This window comes from Saccoglossus kowalevskii, chromosome 7 (assembly GCF_978046115.1).
Source record: "Saccoglossus kowalevskii chromosome 7, keSacKowa6.1, whole genome shotgun sequence".
Lineage (NCBI taxonomy): Eukaryota > Metazoa > Hemichordata > Enteropneusta > Harrimaniidae > Saccoglossus > Saccoglossus kowalevskii.
This window is the reverse complement of record NC_140647.1, coordinates 5,104,651-5,126,838: the sequence shown is the minus strand read 5'-3', so window position 1 is coordinate 5,126,838 and position 22,188 is coordinate 5,104,651. Positions and strand designations below refer to the sequence as shown.

Genomic DNA, 22,188 nt, shown 5'->3' with positions numbered 1-22,188 from the left:
ATACGACACTGAAACTACTATCAAAATATTGCTACGTATATTAGGTCTATAGAAAAAAAGTTACTTATTAAATATAAGTATGTTGTAGACTGCAAGAACAATGGTCAATGGTAACGCGACACTCGATTTGCTTCCTGGTAGTAGAACATTGTCGGTTTTGAAAACTGGTATTTTTGGTGCAATGTTTGTTTTACCTGTAGATAATTTGTATGTATAGGATCATCAAGTTATAGGGGCCATATATCTGCAAATGTTGAAAAGTTTTTATTTTCAAGTTTACCTAAAAGACTTATATCATGACAAAACCAGCAATAATCGTCATACATGTACTATCATTGTGACTGTGCCCTTTTATAGTTATTTAGCTTCGGGAACAGCAAAGTGCCCATTAGCTGTCCTATTATGTAAGCTCTTCCAGTCGCCTATGCATTCTTGTAAACTCCAGTCTCATTCTTTCATTCATATCACTTAGCAACAGATGCAAATGCCAAGTAAACACTGCAGCAAAAGCCTAAAAGATACGACTTTGAACTGAATGAAAACAAACAAGTTGTTCTAGTGAAACAATAGTAACTTTATTCATACCGATACAAAATGGCAGTGTATTGGATTCAAAGGTAGAAGAACCAAGAATTGTGTTTAATGAAAATTCAGTTGCAACAAATTATCAATAATTATCTAAAAATGACAAATACAACCATGAATTCTCACAATTCAGTTCAACTACCACAACATTCAAAATAAATACTTGTACAGGTCTCACATTCTCAAGGTCAGACATCCTGGTACTTTGACATAAAATCTCTTCAAATCTGTAAATTTTGAATTGGCAGTGGAAGAAATGTACGTGACCTTCATATAATAGATCAAGTTGCATTAAGAAACAAATAAAACAAAAGAAACATGCCCATTTGATACAGGTGGCAGTGATGGCATTTCCAACAAGGAAATGTGTATTAATTTCTTAACAATATATGTAACAAATTACTTCAACAAAACTCTGTAAAAGATTACATTTATAAATTCTATTTAGTCAAACTATGGCACTGAAAAACATCTTGTAAAATACTCGATTGTATCCAATCCCAATCATCATGCCCCCCCCCTCAAACACATACATGCGCCCCAATTACAAAAGTGAAAATGTAAGCTATAAGGCATAGCTAGATACAAATTAAATATTTAAAAAAAAATAATCGATCTTTCCCAACCAAAAACTATACTATCGCACTTGACAAAATGATTTAAATCAAACTTTTCTATGGTTGAGCAAGAGGTTTCAATTCATAGATTGTCTTGCCTGAAAATATTTAAATTAGAATTCAGACAGAAAAAAAAATTTACTGTTACATATAAAATATTAATTCCTTCTCACTTCCAAAAACCCCCGTCAAAATTTGTATTCTGCATGTTTTCATTTCTTGTAATACAAATGTTCTGTCGTAAATCAAATATTTCTAATGTAGTTCTACTTCCAAAGTAAATCTCTTGACCATCTGTACTACTACTTGAAAAATGGCAATTTACCGTTTTCATTTTGGTTAAAATGTCAATGGTCCAGATGGTTACCAATGCAAATAGGAAATTTTTATACGACACCATATACATGAAGGTTTTGTAAAAATGAGTGTGGTAGACAACTCCTGCATTGTTAACCTGGAGTTACAGATATATTGTAAAATCATTTGTTATCACTGGTATTGAATTTCACTATTTTGAGCAATTTTACTGGGTTTTAATTTCACGAACTTGGCAGAGAAACAATGAGTTATATTGTTATTCTGCATGTCTATATACCAGGGGTACTTTAATAAACTTTACTCATTAGTGAAAATAGCAAAATTAAAAACCAATGCACACATTGAAATCCCCCGATTGTCGACTTCATCGGAAAGTAAACTTCCATATACGGATGGTCATGCTTTACTGTGTATAAAACAAAAAGCCAAACATCTACATCTCCTTTACACATTAAAAAATTCATGATCAAAAAAAAAAGTTATAATAGATACAAGATTACATTTTATCTAACCATCAAATTTGTAAACTAATCTACAGTTTTGATGATAAAGTTTGGAACTAATCTTGCATAATGACGGCAACATGCTAACAGTTGGTGGCAAGGCAACATGCTAATAGTTGGTGGCAAGGCAACTAGAAAACAGATATTAATTAAAAGTAAAACCTGTCTAAACTGAACATCAACAAGAAATCTGTCTAAATCAAACATTCTTGCAAATACTAAAGACCTCTACAACCAAACAATGAACTACATCCCATGGGAATTCTGTATAGATAGGCCATGAGAGCACTACAACTGTTCTTGAAACAAATCACAGATTATTGAGATCTCAGAAGCAGTCATAAACTGGGCTCAGAATTTTAATGAATTCTAACAAAAAAATGATTGTCATATGGCAAATATATAGTACCATGAAACTACTAATAATATTGTATTTCAAATATAATTTTGCAATTTTTACTAACTCGCAAAATTGTGTCTCATGAAATCAAAGGAGCCACAATCCTCGCACAGCTAGCAGTTGAATTCATGTACACAATGCAATTCACTAGCATTATATACACGTTGCATGGAACTCGTATCAAACACGGCGACTGTGGCACTTTGAAGTGGTTACAGAATTTTGCAATGCTGTATATGATGCCATGCAATGCATCTGCACATTACTGGACAGAACAAAACAAAATTTGCAACATGATAAAATATATGCATATATGTCATATATATATATGCCAGAAATTTCAACTTATTAAGAAATGAATGAATCGTTCAGTCAGAATCAGACAGGGCAGCATCATCAAAAATCTATAAAAAAAAAAAAAAAAAAGGAGGAAGGATTATTGTAACTACAGTAAACATTGTTCTCAGCACAATTATTAGTAATAAACAATTTTGCCAGTGGCTTTCAAAAATGGATTTTTTTTTTAGAGAACATAGAAATTTCTTTGTGTCATGTAATTCTATTAAAATATTGGTAATAGCTGAGTATGAATAAGTTATTATTATTAATTCTTACGTATGACAGAAATAACTTTAAAATATAATCATAAACTTACCACCATAAGATTTTTTGGTTCTATTCCTGGTTTAATAGGAATATCATCATTATCTAGTAAACTATTACCATTACTACTATTGTTAGGTGTATGAGATGGGTGACCAATAGAACTATTGATGGAGCTTGGAGTACTTGGTGGAGTGTATCTGAAATCAATGACAAAAAAAATCATACTGCAGTGACTGCACCATTGAATATATTTATGATATACCAGGGTTTTTTCTAGAAAAAAACTGTAAGAGGGAGCACTGCAATTCAGCAGCGCCACTAAGTGGGAAAGATAGGGTTCTCCCTACCAGGATGTGGAGTTTTTGATAATTCTAAGTTAAAACGGAGCATTCTATGGCTAACTGCTTGGGGTTTGTGATCGCGTCCACTCTTGGCGAGTCTATATTGCATTAGGGGACATAAAGTTTTTTACACATCCTCAGGCTGGTACATGTCTGGATTCCCCTGAATGATTTGAGCTGAAAATGGCCACAGTCAGCTGACGTGATAATATTATAAATGCGATTAATCCACCGATATTTATTATACAAGGTTAACTTGAACACTACTTGAAACTAAATAGACAAGTTGAGAAACAGTTTCCTACAAATCAGGGAGAAAATAAGGAACTTTCACACTCAAACGATCCATTGGGCTAACATTAAACCAACCGCTGAAAAAATCAACTTCATTCGTCGTTTTTGTGTGGACACAAAGAGCATAGAACACTTTCCCTGGTATATTTGAAAGCAAAATCGCCATCCAACTATAAGACAGTCGCAGATTAGCTCCTTAAGTATGAGGATCGTCCCCTACTGTTACATAGACTCGTCTTAAGTGGGCGTGAACACAAGACAGCACCAGCGAGATTCGAAAGCCAACCATTTGGTCAAAACCCAAGCAATTAGCCAATTCGCTAGCGAGTTTTGCAAATTGGCTGCCCAATACTTCTGAGACTTGCTGTAAAATATCAAAACAATCATGATGACTGTTTTCAAAGAGACATTAGAAATAGTTCACTAAAATTAGATAACAAAGGTTAACATCACAAATATTTGATCGAGAAAGCCAACAGCAAAGTTAAAAAGTATATACTGTTCAGCATATTCTAAGAAATATTTATTGTGTACATGCATTGAATAGAACAATTTGAGTTAGATCATCTTTAAAAGCTGAAACATACCTTCCAAGTTTAGTATCGTAAGTACCATTTATAGGTGAAGAACTCCATGGATTTATTGGCAGTCGGTAAGTTTCTGCTATAGATGGGCTGAATACTAATGAATTTCTGCAAGTACAAAAATTAAAGGAAAACCTATCAAAGTGTGACAACAATAAAGTTATATTGACTCCAATATTTTATTGGAAGCCCTTGACATGTAAATTATCGTATTTGTACAAGCAGAAGTGCAAATAAACCAAAAATAGCATTGTTGTATACTGATTATAAAAAAAAAATCTATTTTGACCATAGAAGCACCTCTAATTTACATAAGTGTATGTATGTATCATATGGAGCAATTGGACAATATACAAGTCAGACGTTACACCAGAAATTCTTTTAATCACCTGGTGAAATTTTCCACAGATAGCCAAAATGAATGGAAAAAAAATGTCATTAGCAGGCAAGGTGATGTCAGGTCTGTGATGCTCACGAGACCGTGAGACTCATGACTTGTTTGCTACGAGTTTTCTCTAATAATAAGTCGGTTCCCATACCCTACTCAGTGTTCTCCCCAGGCCTCTGAAGCGACACGGTACCGTGACGCTTGGACACTCGGTCGTGATGCTTGCCCTTTGTCCGTGACGCTTGGTCACTCAGCCGTGATGTTTATATTTTTGTTTACAAGTGTCAGTCTCGTCTTGCACGTATTTAAAACAATAACATGTATTGATCGATTTAGGTAATCCCGCTTTTGTTAGCCATACAAAGACAGTGATAAAAACGGAAGTCTGCAATATGTTGCGAAGTCTTTCAAAGGTGCAGAGCCTCCAAATCAAAAAAAAATAACTAGAATAGCAATAATTTGCCCATTGCACGCAACGGCAACAATGTGACAAAACAAGTCACGGCGTACGTCGGGAAGATCAACCCCATTTTTGCTGCACTCTGATTTGTTATCACTCAATCACTGGTGACATTATTTACTCCAAAATTAAAAAAAGAACAAGTGAAATTAAGTCGCATTGGAAAGAAAAGTATGAATAATTCAACAGCAGACGAGACGGGATGAGACAAAACAAACTCTGACCTCTGGAAATACCCCATTCATAGGGTACCTTAGTACAGAAAAACGCCGCCCTTAGGCGACATAATGCACGTTGCAACATTGTGACCGATGCATGCTGGGCTATTAGGGGTTCTGATCGAGGTAACAAAGATGGCGGCGCAGAATGCATGATTTTCCGCGATGTTTAAAAACAACATCTCGTTGGCAATTTAGATTTAATGCTTATGATAATCATCAATGAATCGTTTTAATAAACAATTTGTGTATTTCACACCAAAAAGTCAGATACCGATGATCGCAATAGCAGCGGTGAATACCCGTCCAACGCAATGCCGTCAGCTGACAATGTTACGGTGATCGTAGCATTGTACTCACAAGGTATATTGCAATGAAAAATCGCCGAACTGCCATTGTAGAATTTTTTTTTAATTATTGATATATTAATTTCAACATATTTCGATATCTTGCCGACTTTATATATTTAACCAAAAAATGTTTTCCCCGACGTTTATATGAACCGACAGTGACATGGGCACTAAAAACTTATACACAATGATGAACCAGTTACATCCATGGATAGCAGTATATTCACTGACTGGCTATAACACAAGTTTTTAAATTTTTTTTTCCTTTTTATGATGTTCCATTTCAAACTTTATTTGACTTGATACAAAAACAAAAAATACAATGCAGTAAAATGATATAAAATTTATCAGATATAAAAATATCTTGTCTTTAATTAATTGTAGATTGACAATATTTGTTGGGAAAAACTGATTATTATGCAAATAAAAATTATGCAAATTAGATGCATTGTTATGCAAATTGGCCGTGATGCTTGACATGAAGTCTGGGGAGAACACTGCTACTTATCTAAATACATTGACAAGTGTAGTTTTTTTAGACAAAACCTGACAGGGATTGAGTTCTTCCATGTATGAGTAAAATTTGAACATCACATACTTCTTTGATTAGAAAATTAGATTTCAAAACAGCAATGCATGACTGGATACGTAGTAGTGAAAACTTAGTCAATGAATGGCTGATGATCAGTTAGTGATTGCCAGCAACAAATGAAAGCAAAAATGAAAGAGATTTTTTAGAACTTGTTCTCACACAAAGCTAGATCAAAGAAAGCTTAGAAAGAACTCCCGTGTGCTGAGAGTTTTGGAGACACATTAAAAATTAATTCAAAATTACTTATACTTGAGATATTGATGGAATAGCTGAAAACTAATTATGCAAATCAGAAAATTAACATGAACAGATTTGATTGTAAAACTAATGAGGTCTGCGCAATGTAACAAAAACTCTATGTACCAAGTTTAATTGAAATGTGATTAGAACCAAAAAATTATGAATTATTATGCTAATTAGGAAAATAATATGAACAGAGTTTTACCCCAAACTAATTAGGTTTGTACATTGTCCTAGAGCATCTTTGTACTAAGTTTCATTAAAATGGAAATTAGTACTTTAGATATCAGTGTGAAAGCTTAAAATTGGTTAATTATGCAAATTGGGTAATTAATATGTACAGATTTTAACCCACAATTATCCAGGTCTGTCTATTGTCCTACAGCATCCATGTATAAACATTCATTGATATGTGATGATTAGTACCCGAGATATCAGTGTGAAAGTTGGAAATTGGTTAATTATGCAAATTAGGTAATTAATATGTACAAATATTTACCAAAAACTAATTGTGTCTCTGCATAATTCTAGATTCATTGAAATGTGATGATTAGTACTTTAGATATCAGTAGAAAAGCTGAAAATTAATTATGCAAATTAGGTAATTAATATGCACAATTATTTACCCTGAAACTAATCAGGTTTCTGCATAGTCCTAAAGGATCTTTGTACCAAGTTTCATTGAAATGCGATGATTAGTACTTGAGATACCTGTGGAAAAGCTGAAAATTAACTAATTATGCAAATTAGGTGATTAATATGCACAAATATTTATCTGAAACAATCAATCTCTGCATAGTCCTTGAGTATGTAAGTACCAAGTTTCATTGAAATGTAATGCTCACTACTTATATCAAATGCTGAAAATTAATTAATTATGCAAATTAGGTAATTAATATGTACTGATATTACCATAAAAATTATCAGGTCTGTGCAGTGTCATATGACATCTATGTACAAAGTTTCACTGAAATGTGATGATTAGTACTTGAGATATCAGTGGAAAAACCGAAAATTGACTAATGATTAGTAATCATTATGCAAATTAGGTAATTAGTATCCACGGATTATTACCAAAAACTAATCAAAACCTAGCATTTGTTCAGAGCATCTATGTACCAAGTTTCATCAAAATCCAATGAGTGGTTGTTTAGATATTAGTGGAACAGTCATGGAACCACTAAAAAATAGCTAATTATCATGCAAATTAGTTAATTAATATGCACGGATTTTTACCAAAAACTAATCAAATCTGCGCATATGTTCAGAGCATCTATGTACCTAGTTTCATCAAAATCCAATGAGTGGTTCTTTAGATATCAGTGGAACAGTCACAGAGCAGCTAAAAATTAGCTAATTATCATGCAAATTAGGTAATTAACGAGCATGGATTTTTATCAAAACCTAATCAAAACCTAGCATTAGTTCAGAGCATCTATGTACCAAGTTTCATCAAAATCCAATGAATGGTTGTTTAGATATCAGTGGAACAGTCATGGAACCACTAAAAAATAGCTAATTATCATGCAAATTAGGTAATTAATATGCACGGATTTTTACCAAAAACTAATCAAATCTGCGTATATGTTCAGAGCATCTATGTACCAAGTTTCATCAAAATCCAATGAGTGGTTCTTTAGATATCAGTGGAACAGTCATAGAACAGCTAAAAATTAGCTAATTATCATGTAAATTAGGTAATTAACGAGCATGGAATTTGACACACTAACTGCAAAGACTCCCATTTTGTGCTTCGCACATGGGAGTCAAAAATATTAATTATTATACTAATTAGAGAATTAATATGAACAGATTTTAACCCAAAATTAATCAGACTGTCTATTGTCCTAGAGCATTTATGTACCAAGTTTTATTCAAATGTGATGATCAATACTTGAGATATCAGTATTAATTAATTATGTTAATTAGGTGATTAAGAAGCATAAATATTTACCAAAAACTAATATGGTGCATAGTCTTAGGTTCATTGAAATGTGATGGGTACTCTTTAAAAGTTTCATTGAAATCCAATGAGTAGTTTTTAGACATCATAGAACAGCAAAAAATTAACTAGTTATGCAAATTAGGTAATTAATAGGCACAATTATTTATCCCAAAATTAATCAGGTCTCTGCATAGTCCTAGAATATCTATGTCGCAAGTCTCATTGAAATGTGATGATTAGTACTTGAGATATCAGGTGAAAAGCTGAAAATTAACTAATTATGTTAATAAGGTGATTAATATGCACAATTATTTACCCAAAAACTAATTAGGTCTCTGCACAGTCCTCAAGTAACTACCGTATTTGTCTTCAATTAGGCGCCACTTTGTTACACTTTCATGTCATGGTGGCGCTTATTTGTGGTTAAATTTGAGCAACTTTGTTTCAAATGGCGCTTATTTCAAGCACTTCAAGTTCTAGTACCGGTAATTGTGTTCCAAGCCATTGTTTTTGCTCCATTCTGGTGATAGATTATTGACAATATTTTACATTACAGTCTGACGCTTAGTCACTGTAGCCTTTATTTTAAATACTGAGTAAATGACCCGTTTTCAGACAGTTTAGAAAGTTATACAAAAAATATCATTCTTTAGAAAACATTCACAGTTTGCCGTACAATCAACAGAAAAATAAAACAAACACAAATTCAACGCTTAGTAGTCAATGATCACGGTAGCAAAATCCGGTCATGCTGCATTCCACGGTTACGATTATTACTCAGTAGTAGTTATAATAACGTACAAAAAATAAAATGCAAGTAAAATTCAACTTAATTTCATCGTAAGCGAATGATTCTGGTCGCATGTAAACGCTCGGCGCGATTCGATGTCTGCCATGCTTCCTGTCTAGGACTTGACCTGGAACGCGTTTTTTGACCTGATAGGTCAAGTCGTTAATTAACCAATCAAAATGCTGGATGATGCCAACGTGATCAAATTACCATAGCTCATTTAAATAATGTATGAACGCAATGCGGAAGTGATTTGCCGATGTTTGCAATATTTTGGCTTTGATTTTGGTGGGAAAAACGGCATGATTTTTTTTTCAAATCAAGAAATTAGTTATTTTTGGAAAGTAAACTGAGCATTTAAAGAATAATTTAACACTGTTTACTGAGACAACAGCGCATTTGAAACAGAACATTTTCGCGTTGTTTTAATTTCGTTTTTATGGACTTACTGCGAAATTAAAAACCACGCTGATATTTTCTACAGTAGACTAAAAAGACATGTTTCAAGAGATTATAGACCGATTTCTTAAAAATTGTTAGAAACAAAACCAATTTTTTTTTACATAAAAGCCATTCGTACAGTAACAGCGAGGGACTTCCGCGATCGCGTCCATCGCTACGAACCGGTAGTCGATCCGCCGGCGCCCAATTCACGATCATTACGTGCCAAAATTTCAACTTTGTCTGGCGCTTAATTGAGGTGTAAAATACAAAGTTTTTGTGGCACTGGCGCCTAATTGAAGGTGGCGCTTAACTGAAGACAAATACGGTATGTACCAAGTTTCATTGAAATGTGATCATTACTACTCGAAATATCAAAAGCTGAAAATCAATTAATTATGCAAATTAGGTAATTAATATGTACTGATATTACCCTAAAAACTATCAGGTATGTGCAGTGTCCCAAGTTTTATTGAAATGTTACGATTAGTACTTGAGATATCAGTGGAAAAGCCGAAAATTGATTAATCATTATGTAAATTAGGTAATTAATAATATTAACAGATTTTTACCCAAAACTAATCAAATCTGCGCATTAATTCAGAGCATCCATGTGCCAAGTTTCATTGAAATCCAATGAGTGGTTCTTCAAAAATCAGTGGAACAGTCATAGAACAGCTTAAAATCAGTTAATTATCATGCAAATTAGGTAATTAATATTCATAGATTTTTACCCAAAACTAATCAAATCTGCGCACTAGTTCAGAGCATCCATGTGCCAAATTTCATCAAAATCCAATGAGTGGTTCTTCAGATATCAGTGGAACAGTCTTGGAACAGCTAAAAATCAGCTAATTATCATGCAAATTAGGTAATTAATATTCATAGATTTTTACCAAAACCTAATCAACTCTGCGCATTATCTCAGAGCATCTATGTACCAAGTTTCACCAAAATTTGATTAGTGGTTCTTGAGATAACGGTAGAACAAAAAAAGTGACATACATACATACATACATACAGACAGGGTAACTGCAAAGACTCACTTTTGTGCTTCGCACACGGGAGTCAAAAATGAAAGAGGGGGATAGAGGATGGAAAGTTGAGACTGACCTTCCAGATCCATTGAGTTGAGAAATCCTGTGTTTGAGTATCTCCTCGTCACTAGATGTAGTAGTGCTATTCAGTATAGGCACGCCAATAGAATTATTAGTAATACTCACATCGTCAGTAAAACAGTCATCTAAAACACAATGAGAGATTTGATAAACGGACTACAATTCATTTTAACTGACACAGAATTCATCAAACAAGTCTTTCAATGTGTATAGAAAGATAAAGATTTTAAACTACCGGATTCGGCTGATACCCTGCCCTGGGCGATCTTATGGAGGATTCGATTTTTTTAATAGAAAAATGTGGACCAAAAGATTGCCCAGGCGATCTTTTGGCAGATATTACGAGGCCCATCTTTTTTTGAAAAATAACCCTGCGTTGATAAAAATTGTCTAGAAAAAATAATGTTTCGCGTTGACCAAATATAATCATGCAAAGTATAAATTCAAAGTATCTTAATACATTGGTGAGAGGTCGCATTTTACGTGAACAAGAACATGCACTAAGAAGGAAAAGCAGGCCAAAGTCGAAACGGGGTGCATCATGGACATGACACAACACACGCTGCGACAACTGAGTGATCAGCGACATCATTTTGGAACGCAATTGAACTTCAAGTACTTCTTTGCGAAACTTGCTGCGCGGCGATGCTGGCATCAAGTGTGTGTTGACCGAAGTTTGACCCCAAGTCACGCACTGAACTGGCGCGTTACCTTAGCAACCTTTTTCTTTTGTGGTCCGCGCGTTGATCTAGTAAAATTGTTATTATATCCAACCGGTACTGTCATTACGCAACTTGTATGCAACTCTGTACTGGCTTTGAATATATCAACGTAGTTTACTTTAATAGTGCACTGCTTTTCTAATTACGCAAATTTGTTTACAATATTGTACCAGCTCTGAATATTTCAACTTTGTAATGTATTGCCTCCATGATAATTACGCAAACTCAAGTTAATTTTTACTATTGTTAGGATGCTGACCCAGGGTATTGGGTCTGTGAATATTTCAATATTACCGACTTAATAATGCGTTGCATTCGTAATAATTACGCAAACATAAACATGGGCGCATTTAAATCATTAAAAATGATAGTAGTCGGGTATCTACGGAAAGTCAAGAAAATATTTTAAATGGTGATTTTTTTATTCGAAATGAAGTGAACATGTAATATAAACCATACCATGTGTCAAGTTATAATAAACTCTGGACAGCGCACTTCGATCGCAATATTCACGTACATTTCGACTGAACTCTAATAACCACGCGTTTGAATTACGTGCGGCATTGGGCAATGACATCCAGAGTTAACCCATTGATATTTAAATTCGGGCCATCCAGCTTGACGCAAATCAATATAGTTACTTGTCATTTGTTAAAAAAAATCTTTCAACTCTCACAAATATAATGAACGCAAAAAGTTAACTGGGGGTTAACTGAAAGGAAACGTCTTTTTTGGACAAAAAACACATCAATACAAGATTATGTGTGCAAGGTTAGATTTATAGAACGTACATGACTGCTTAATTCTGTGTTTTTTTTAATAATCATGTCGCATGTGAAACGCAGGAGACATTTTAGTTCGCCCATTTCTTGTTTATCGGAATGCGATACAGACAAAGATTAAACATTGCTGATAACAACCAAGAGGCTCGAATCCGGAAAGCTTGGATGTTTTAAACTTCATAAATAACATTCTTTTCAAGCGTAGACTTTATTCGAGTGTAATAAATGTAAGTGAAATGTATTTTAACGAGTCATAATACGCAACAACAATTCGTATACAGCATTGGTTTTATTGAAGTTTTAATGCTTTTCGACTTCACAGTGAATTATTTTAGCGTCATATTTGAAATAGCACGCTCGATACAAGATGTCGAACGGGAAAATTGGGGTCTGTAAAAATGTTTGTTGGTTCAGTCAGGCAATGTGTGGATCAAAACATCGCCCACTATTTGAAACATTGCCCATGGGCAGGGTATCATCCGAATCTGGTAGATGTGCTAATTACCAAGAAGTGCATCTCGAAATAAAGAGCACATACACATTCATTGTATAGACACACCTCTGTCATTTATCCAACTGCATGATCTATTTAATAGAGCAAATTCAGTATTGGTTACAAGAACAAAAGAAACAGTCACTGTGTTTTATGGTTATTATCTCAAGTCTCAAGAATGCCAGTGTCCGATGTTTACTGCAGTTTTTTCAATGGTCTATGAGCCTCTTACCATCAGAGAAACTGTGATCCCAATATGAAGGATGTTTTTTAACTGTTGGAGTACTGGTACTTTGTGGTCCGTTTGTCTTCTTGGTACTGTGTGCATATTTGAATGGTGCAGCAACAGTCAACCATGCCATGAGAAATACCATGTACAACATATGGTAAAACGACACCAAACCACTCCACTAAAATGACAAATACACATGAATGTTTATTGTATGAGAACCTCGTATGGATATTAGCAGATGGTTTCCTTTGTAATTCAAAATAACAGATGGATAAAAGTGCTACATTTACTCAAAGGGAACACTGCTATAGAATAGGATCATCTAAAGTCATCTAAAGTAAGTATTATAATTCAGGCATTACCAAGTACTCTAATTTAGGCGTCAAGTGAGAGTAACCTGACCTGATAGGTCAAGTCAGTTTATAATCAATCAAATAGCTGGATTGTAAATGCCAGACGTATTTGTGAACATCTAGATATCACCAATGGCAAAGCAACACAGAAGTGTTGCATACAATCTTTTGGGATTGATTTTCGTGGCAAAACAGCATGTTTTTTGTTTTTTTTAAAAAGACATCTAATCATTTTACATTCAGGATGTGAATGAAAAGATCAACCTACCATCTTTCTTGTCAACAACTCCCTCCTTCTCCTTTTCCACTCTCTTCTTACAACAGGTATTGCTAAAATCTGATCCAGAGTGGGTCTATGTTGAACATCTGGGTCCATCATAGTGTAAATGACATATCGAAGATCATCAGACAAATCTGAAATGCAGCAAATAATCCAGAATTAGTAAAATGAAACCTGTCTAAACCAAACCTTGCCAAACTGGAAATATTAGATAATTGAATACTCATTTCGTCCCTTCTCCACAAACTATAACAAAACACATCGCCTAATGACACTGTTTTTCCCATACATTTTGGCTATCAGTGAAGGCTTGCAGCAGGAAATGTATTAAGACAGGTTAAACTGCACATGTTTTTTAGTGATCTGAGGCCAAAATTACTAAAAATGCTTTGAGGAGTTACTCAGAGTATACAAATAACAGCATTAATGTTCCAGCATTGTACTTACTTTGTGTAATATCTTTAGGTATGTTACCACTTCTCAACTGATGCCAGAGATCTCCACCTTTAGGTAGTTCTAAATCACAGGCCAACTCCAAAAAGGTAATACCAAGACTATACAAGAAAACCGTCAAGTAAGTAATATATTCATAAGATACAACAGCAGCATGTATCATTGTTCACCTCAAAAAGGAGTTGGGCGAGTATCCAACAAATCAACATGTCTACTGATTGAATTCATTAGACTTGCTAATAACATGATGGTGACAATGGTGGTGGGGGTAGGGTCAAGCAAATTAAGCAATCTATCCAACATTTAAGTGGCAACATTTTTTTCACATTTTCACATTCAGTTCAATGAATTAAAAACAGGAAACAATTTGCAGACCAGCACAACAGTAACTATACGAGAGAATGTTGGCATTAACCAATTTCTTAAGAGATATATTGAATATAGCCTAATGAGAAATGTTGAACATTTGGCAAATTTGCACAACTATAAAAATGTATGGGTTCTACCAGAAAGCTATAGAACTCACCTAAATACATCTGCTGGCTTTCCATATCTACCTTGTAGTATTTCTGGTGCAAGGTATTTAGGATCACCTTCCTGGGCCTCAGATAAATCACCCTGTGAACAAAAATGGGATTCTCAGACATTGATTTTTAATTCAGCACAAGGACATGCACTTAATACAAGTCTACATCAGTGTTTCTAAATGGTTACTTTTGTACTAATTTTATTCTAAAATGTACTGGTAATATGATCAAGTAGTTCATCCTTTGAGTCAGTGCATGAAACTTCACTATCATTGACTGCACAGGATTGTTAGGGATTCTGGACAAATAACTAAGATACAGGTAATTGACATTAATTAGGTTCAAGCCAAATTCTAGGGTGTATATCTTGGTCATGCTTTCATTACTATGCTATCAGAATACCTAAAAAGCAAGAAAAAAGAGCTTTTTTAAAGAACAAGAATCCAAAATATCATGGAAAATGGCACAAATTTGTATTTTCATTTTTTCTCAAAATTTTGCCGAGGAATGTGTGAGGAACTCAATTTGAAAAATAGAATGACGTGCATCAAGGTCCCATTATGTACAAAGTTATGTACACAACTGAGTATTCCATGGTTAAGGTACAGCTGGCTATAGTATGTGATATTATTTGCATAATTAATGAGCTAAATCATTCAACACATCTCTTTGTAAATGACCAATGAAAACATTAGATTCTAGGCAAGTTTAATTGGTAATAGAAAGTAAATGAAAATCTTATCATGGTCTTATATCCTACCTTGTCAAGTTCAAGCATTAAACCAAAATCTCCAAGTTTACATACTCCATCAAATGACACAAATATATTGGCAGGTTTTATATCCATATGTATCAAGTTATGATTATGAAGATGTTTTAAACCCTTTTAAAAAAGACAAAGCAGTTAATATGATATTGTTACCAATTGAATAGAGTATCCAACATGGATAACATTAGCTACTCCACCCAAGTCACAATTGTACATCTGGAGGTCATCCCTGCTTTAACAAAACAAGTTAATAGAATCAATTGCAAAATCATGAATGTCATAAACTTTGGTATTTCTAAGGGAAACCAATTTCAAGACAAACTTCCGTATTGAGGGAACTATTTTCTTAGCTTCTGTGAATTTCAAGCCGCAGGAATTTAATAATTGATTTACTAACCTGAAGAAGATCGATAACAGTGTCCCAGATAACAGATTCTGGTATGTCATGATTTACTTCAGAAAATTGCTGCAAACTGTAATACAAATGATTGTAACATACTTTAGGCCCCAAAAACAAGATTTATTTCTGGTTAGTTTTAGTATGGCAAACCTAAGGGGCTGTTATATATCAAACACAACAATTATTTGCAGAATATAAGAAACAAAAATGATCAAAAGACTTTTAAATAATTAGTAACAACTGGGAAATTTTACAGTAGTAAAATTTTTTGGGGGGTTCTATGACACAGAATGTCAGTGATTTTTGCAAATTTTTGTTTTCAGAAATGCTAAAAAAATTTCAAATCGTGAAAATTAAATTGTTTACATGAAGTAGTGAAGAAAAACAGCAAAATATTCTCTTTTGTAACATTTTGCCAGTGAACAAGATAATGTAAATATTTGAAAAGAAACAAGAATCCTATGTGTGTAATGAAATCCATGCTATTCTGTGCATAGCAATTCTAAATTGGTTTGTTCAATCTGGAACAATAATTTTGCAATATTCAATGTTTTATCATTTATAGAAATAAATCTGACAAGTTTTTCATGATCTTTGTAACTATGTAAAAGTTTATTGTTTATGAAATATAGATTTTAAGTTGTTGTACCTCATATGACACAACTCAGTCAGTAAATAGAGGTGTCCTTTCTCTTCCCATGCTTTATGAAACTCCACACAGTTCTGGTGTTTCGGCAGCTCTTCATGCTTTTTTACCTCTTCCAGCTTTCTTGTTCTGAAACATATCAAAATTTAGGGAGAGTTCACAGAGATAAACCTCAAGACATTATAACCCAATCATGTTGACATTGACTGAAAATGCATTTAAAGATATCAGATACAACTGAATAATGAAGGGAAGGCTTTAAACAAACAACAAACTTTATGTAAACTGTCTTTTACCTGTCACATTCTCCCCTGAACTTTTCTCTGAATCTCTTGACAGCATAAAATTTTCCATCTTCTTTACTACAAACTTTGAACACCTATAGAATAAAATATTGACACGACAGTAAATACAAAATCCTAGAAGCAGGGACAGATTTTTGCTAGAACAGTAACTTGTAGAACTTGCCTATCACAAATACAGATTTCCCTCACAGGAAAGTTGCTAATGTTGTAAAACAAAATTATTTTTAAAACCTCCCCATGCAACTTAAATATGAACCAAGAATATCATGTTTCAGTTGGGTTCCTATTTCCAAACTTGTTCATAAAAAGAATTGTACATTGTATAGGCAACTTTAATTTTGAGTCGAGAAGTGAATTATTAAGAGTTTACAAACATGTCTGGCAAAAATAATGTCACAAACTGAATTATGAACGTGAAAATCATCAAAAAAGAAAACATTTTACCTCTCCGAAGGATCCTACACCAATTTTACAGTCAATCTCGAAACACTGGTCAAAGTAAAGATCCTGTATTCCTTCATTATAATGTGGACTATTTAAGAATGCTGATCAGTTAAAATAAGGATGTAATAATACAATGTATTTGAGGCTAACACACTACATGCTTCACTTGAACATTGAAACCTGACTAAGATAAATGCCTTCATACACATTGTGTAAAATGCCATAGTTGCTGTTCAACACAGGTTTAAGTTTCAAACAATGCATTTCATATGGTACTCATATTGAACATCTAAAACAAATTGTGGCGCTTTAATATAAAAGACCCAATACAAGGTTAATTTGAAAAACAAATCTGCATAACGATTTAAAAAAAAAATATGACAAGCAAAATAACAATTTGTCATAGAAAAACAAAAATGCAAATTAGTACAAACAGTACAATATGGCCACAGTGCTTTGTTTTACTGCTTTTGGTCTGACACCACCACAGTAATTATCCTATTTGGGATTTATTTTTGCTAAAGGGATGAATCAGTGAAAATATAATCCAGTGAAAATATTTTTTTTTACATTCAACTCATCAAAAATCAGCAAAAATCAATTTCACACAAAACAACCAAAATGTCTTTTCCACAAAAATGAATTTAAGCTAAAACAAGCAGCCTATCGGCTGAGATAGCTCCGCTGTTAGCAATGCACATTTCAATTAAAGAACTGAAGACATCATTAGAAAATGAACAATATGAATAGTATCAAAGCAATCGGACTTACAGTTTTCAACAAGAAGTCGAAAATATCACTTTTTACCAAAAATGACAAAAATATTCACCAAAATTAGAGAATTGAAGATATCATCACGAAATAAACAAATCTGAGAGAGGTCCACATGTAGTACCTATATATGTAGTATCAAAGCAATTGGACTTGCGGTTTTTAACAAGAAGTCGAAAATATCACTTTTCACCAAAAATTGACAAAAAATATTCACCAAAAATAGAGAATTAAAGATATCATTACAAAATGAACAAATCTGAGAGAGGTCCACATGTAGTACCTATATATGTAATATCAAAGCATTTGCACTTGCGGTTTTTTACAAGAAGTCGAAAATATCAGTTTTTACCAAAAATGACAAAAATATTCACCAAAATTAGAGAATTAAAGATATCATTACAAAATGAACAAATCTGAGAGAGGTCCACATGTCGTAGTTTTTAACAAGAAGTCGAAAATATCAGTTTTTACCAAAAATGACAAAAATATTCACCAAAATTAGAGAATTAAAGATATCATTACAAAATGAACAAATCTGAGAGAGGTCCACATGTAGTACCTATATATGTAATGTCAAAGCAATTGCACTTGCGGTTTTTAACAAGAAGTCGAAAATATCAGTTTTTACCAAAAATGACAAAAATATTCACCAAAATTAGAGAATTGAAGATATCATCACAAAATGAACAAATCTGAGAGAGGTCCACATGTAGTACCTATATATGTAATATCAAAGCAATTGCACTTGCGGTTTTTAACAAGAAGTCGAAAATATCAGTTTTTAAAAAAAATGACAAAAATATTCACCAAAATTAGAGAATTAAAGATATCAACATGAAATGAACAAACCTAAGAGAGGTCTACCCAAGGTACATATACACCAAGTATCAAAGCATTTAGGCTTGTAGTTTTCAAGAAGAAGTCGAAAAAGTAAAACATTGACACGGACGACGGACGACGACGACGACGACGGACAATCACTCATATGATAAGCTCCGCTCGACAAAGTCGACAGCGGAGCTAAAAAAAAAAAGTATTTAACAGTATTGAGTAACTGCCACAATGGTTTATTTAAATGTGCCATTGCTGATTTTTGTTTTCTGAATAATTATGCCAATAAATATGCAAATTTGTGAAAATTATTATGTAAATTTGTTCACCGAGTATGGTATTTACTGATGGGTGTTAAGACACAAAGACTTGTTCCTGCAATTACATATAGTCTGGGTAATAAGTTAATAACAGAACGCAATGTGTCTATAAATACTCAAGTACATATTAAAACCATACAAAAACTATTGCGATAAAAGGATACAGCTTTCAGAAGATCTGAATGACACGGCATGTGCTTTCTGATGTTCTTTGAATTTATGTGGAAACAGTCTACTAATTGGTGGAGCACTTTTCACAGGAGGTCTTGGAGGAGCAGTGTCACGTGGAGTATGCAAATCCTAAAATAAAAACAACATTATTTTTTACCAAATGTCTATACCCGGGTACTTGCATGTTTATGTACATGAAGGTATGAAGACTGGAGTCGCAGCAAAACTGATTTAGGTTCAGACCTTATCTCCTTTTAGTTGATTTGATTTGATTCGAAAGATCATTACCACATACTAGTAAGTTTTGAATTGTCTGAAAAGCATGCAAATACATGTAGACTTTTGGGAAAAAGGACAGTGAACCAGGAGAAAGAAACAGTGAGAACAACAACAGGGAACAGACACCCAATGTCCCATAATCAAAATCTGATTGAGCCACTAGAGAGGAACACTTCTGTAAGTTTAAAATCAACAAAGATGCTACCATAATTTATTTTAGGCATTATAAACAATAATAATTACGCAATGAAAACAAGACTGGAATTTGAATAATCCAGAATGACAGCAGAGTTGACTTTCAATGAAAGTGTTAGTGTCCAGTGCTACAACAGATTCTTTCAGTTTTCTCCCAAAACAATTTTAACATATAGTTACATTGCCCATATGTTTATGAATACAACCACGTATAGATCACTTTGCTTCACACCAACAAGTAGAAAGAATTGGAGAAATCATGACAGAAACAATCAAATGCAATTGAATCGTTCTAGGGTATTTTGACCTATTAAACAGGGTGAAAATTGTGTGAGAAAATACCAAAAATGGCCATTTTTTAATTAACTCTTACATATAGCAAAATGATATCGAAATGAACAACATGTACTATAAAGATTTTTAACATTCAAGATCACAAGCTTTCAACAACAAAAAACTTTCAAAGTAAGTGTGAATCAGGTGGTATCAAGACCTGCTCCTTCAATTCACACTACATTTATTAGTATTTGGATAATAAAGCGGGGGAGTCGTCACCTGCGCATGCGTCAGATGGCCATAGCGTGTCAATGTTTATAAATAAGCGTCTACGCACAAGCCTTTGCGTTTTTAGCGCGTGTTGTTATGGTCAGTTGGAACACAATTCCCGGGCGTGTGCAGGTGACGACTCTCCCTGATTAATTAAGTAACGATGTTGTTCAACTTTTGACGAAATGGTAACTTGGGAAATGGACTTTTGATTATCAAAAGTACATAATAAACTATAAAATTACATAATAAACTATAAAATTTGATTTTCACTGGCCAGTGAGATGTCCAATTCAAAAAACAATCACTTGTCATCTGTCTCAAGGTAATCATGGTTGATACTGAGAAAGTATACCATGGACTAGCCCTGCGTACAGTGCTGTGCGTACGGGGACGCGTTCGGTTGATAGATGTCCCCACCACAGCCCTGCGAACTTCCATAGACAAAGTCCGGGACTTTGAAAAATATAACTTTTTTAATGAAATAATATGCCCAGGTACCAAAAATGATGATCGGTTACCAGATATATCCAGAACTCCCAGTTCGGAGTCCAATTGTGGATGAAATCGGCTACTTTGCCCTAAAAACAAACGCATTCTCTCACGTGAATGAAATTAAAAATGGCGGCGTTTGGTGGATAATTCCTCCGGTACCTACGCGTTTACAATTTGTCTGTCTTTACTAGTCGTTTTTTTAAAGACATTTCAGTTTCAGATAACTTTATAATGGTTGTTACGGATAACTATCGTCATTTCAACCGATCTCGGCTGGGAAACTACTTATTTTTAACTTGCGCACCAATTACGGTGCGCTCCTGGACTTTGTCTATGGAGGTACGCAGGGCTGTGGTGGGGACATCTATCAACCGAACGCGTCCCCGTACACACAGCACTGTACGCAGGGCTAACCATGGACGACCATGACACAACTTAATTATGCTTATAGGGTCTTATGGAAGCTATAAGAGCACAGATTACATGTAACAGAACTGTGAACTTTTTATTAAAAGAATTATCTCCAAAATTAAACAAGCTGTGTTTTGAGAACTGAAATTCAAAATTCGAGGACTATTAAGGTCAGTTATTTTAATTAATTTGTTAGTCAGCTAGCTACACGAGTCATGTTTGCTGTCATATCCTGTACGTCCCTGGTGTAAAATACATAAACAAAGGGAGGCTTCAAAACAACATGACTCAACACGTCGCCTTGAAAAGTTGTGATGCATGAAAAAATTAGAATGAAGTTAAAATCAAATTTAAAAAACTAACAACGGTTACTTGATGTCAATAAGAGGCCCGTAGTTGAAAAATCAAATCTTTTATGGGGTAAAAACACAAGCAGAGAATTACTATATCATCGAAATAATGACACCTTTGTAGGTACCATTGTTGACGAGGTCACTGATGACTTACTTGAACCCGGAATTATTTCCAGGTAAAAGCAGAATTGATAGAAAAATACACACTTTATAGATGCATACTACATAAAACCTGTGATACGAGAGAGTTCAAGTATAGCTGACACTCGTAAAACTAAAGTGGTGAGATTCTTTTTGTTGGTAAACCAAAGAAAGGCCGATCGAGACTGAATGAGTGTGATAAAGTTGTTGGCACCTCTTCTCTGGTTGGAAGCACTCACCTTCTTATGAGAAAACGAAACAGGTTCTCGAAAGAACTGTGGCGTCGGTCTTGGACTTTTGAAATTGTCCATCTTTACACATCTTGATACACACTTTGGCAGCAAAAATGTGACACACGCAGATAAAACAGCTTCTTACAAATCCCTTCAATTCGACTATCTTCTCACTACATTGAGAAATTTGCGCGTTACTTTGAATAGTCCGCCCGGCAGTAAACAACGTTACGCATGCGCAGA

The 22,188-nt window shown here is 34.0% G+C and overlaps 1 protein-coding gene across 1 annotated transcript; it reads right to left on the bottom strand.

Moving 5' to 3' along the window:
- Nucleotides 1–550: 550 nt before the first annotated feature.
- Nucleotides 551–22,185, bottom strand: LOC100376881 (membrane-associated tyrosine- and threonine-specific cdc2-inhibitory kinase-like). Its single transcript, XM_078010849.2, has 15 exons — nucleotides 21,952–22,185; nucleotides 19,286–19,421; nucleotides 17,197–17,297; nucleotides 16,744–16,826; nucleotides 16,451–16,576; nucleotides 15,799–15,874; nucleotides 15,393–15,515; nucleotides 14,632–14,723; nucleotides 14,100–14,206; nucleotides 13,641–13,786; nucleotides 13,020–13,197; nucleotides 10,786–10,915; nucleotides 4,252–4,356; nucleotides 3,079–3,226; nucleotides 551–2,827 (listed from the first exon to the last, which is right to left on the bottom strand). The coding sequence occupies exons 1-15, from the start codon at nucleotides 22,021–22,023 to the stop codon at nucleotides 2,792–2,794; spliced, it is 1,659 nt and encodes a 552-aa protein (XP_077866975.1). The 5' UTR covers nucleotides 22,024–22,185; the 3' UTR covers nucleotides 551–2,791.
- Between the last annotated feature and the right edge of the window lie 3 nt (nucleotides 22,186–22,188).

Coding starts and splice junctions, on each gene's coding strand:
- LOC100376881 (XM_078010849.2), bottom strand. CDS start 22,023: ATGGACAATTTCAAAAGTCCAAGACCGACGCCACAGTTCTTTCGAGAA. Junction 15,516..15,798: donor CTGTTATCGATCTTCTTCAG/GTTAGTAAATCA, acceptor CTTTTTTAAAAG/GGTTTAAAACATCTTCATAA. Junction 14,724..15,392: donor TAATGCTTGAACTTGACAAG/GTAGGATATAAG, acceptor TTTTGTTCACAG/GGTGATTTATCTGAGGCCCA.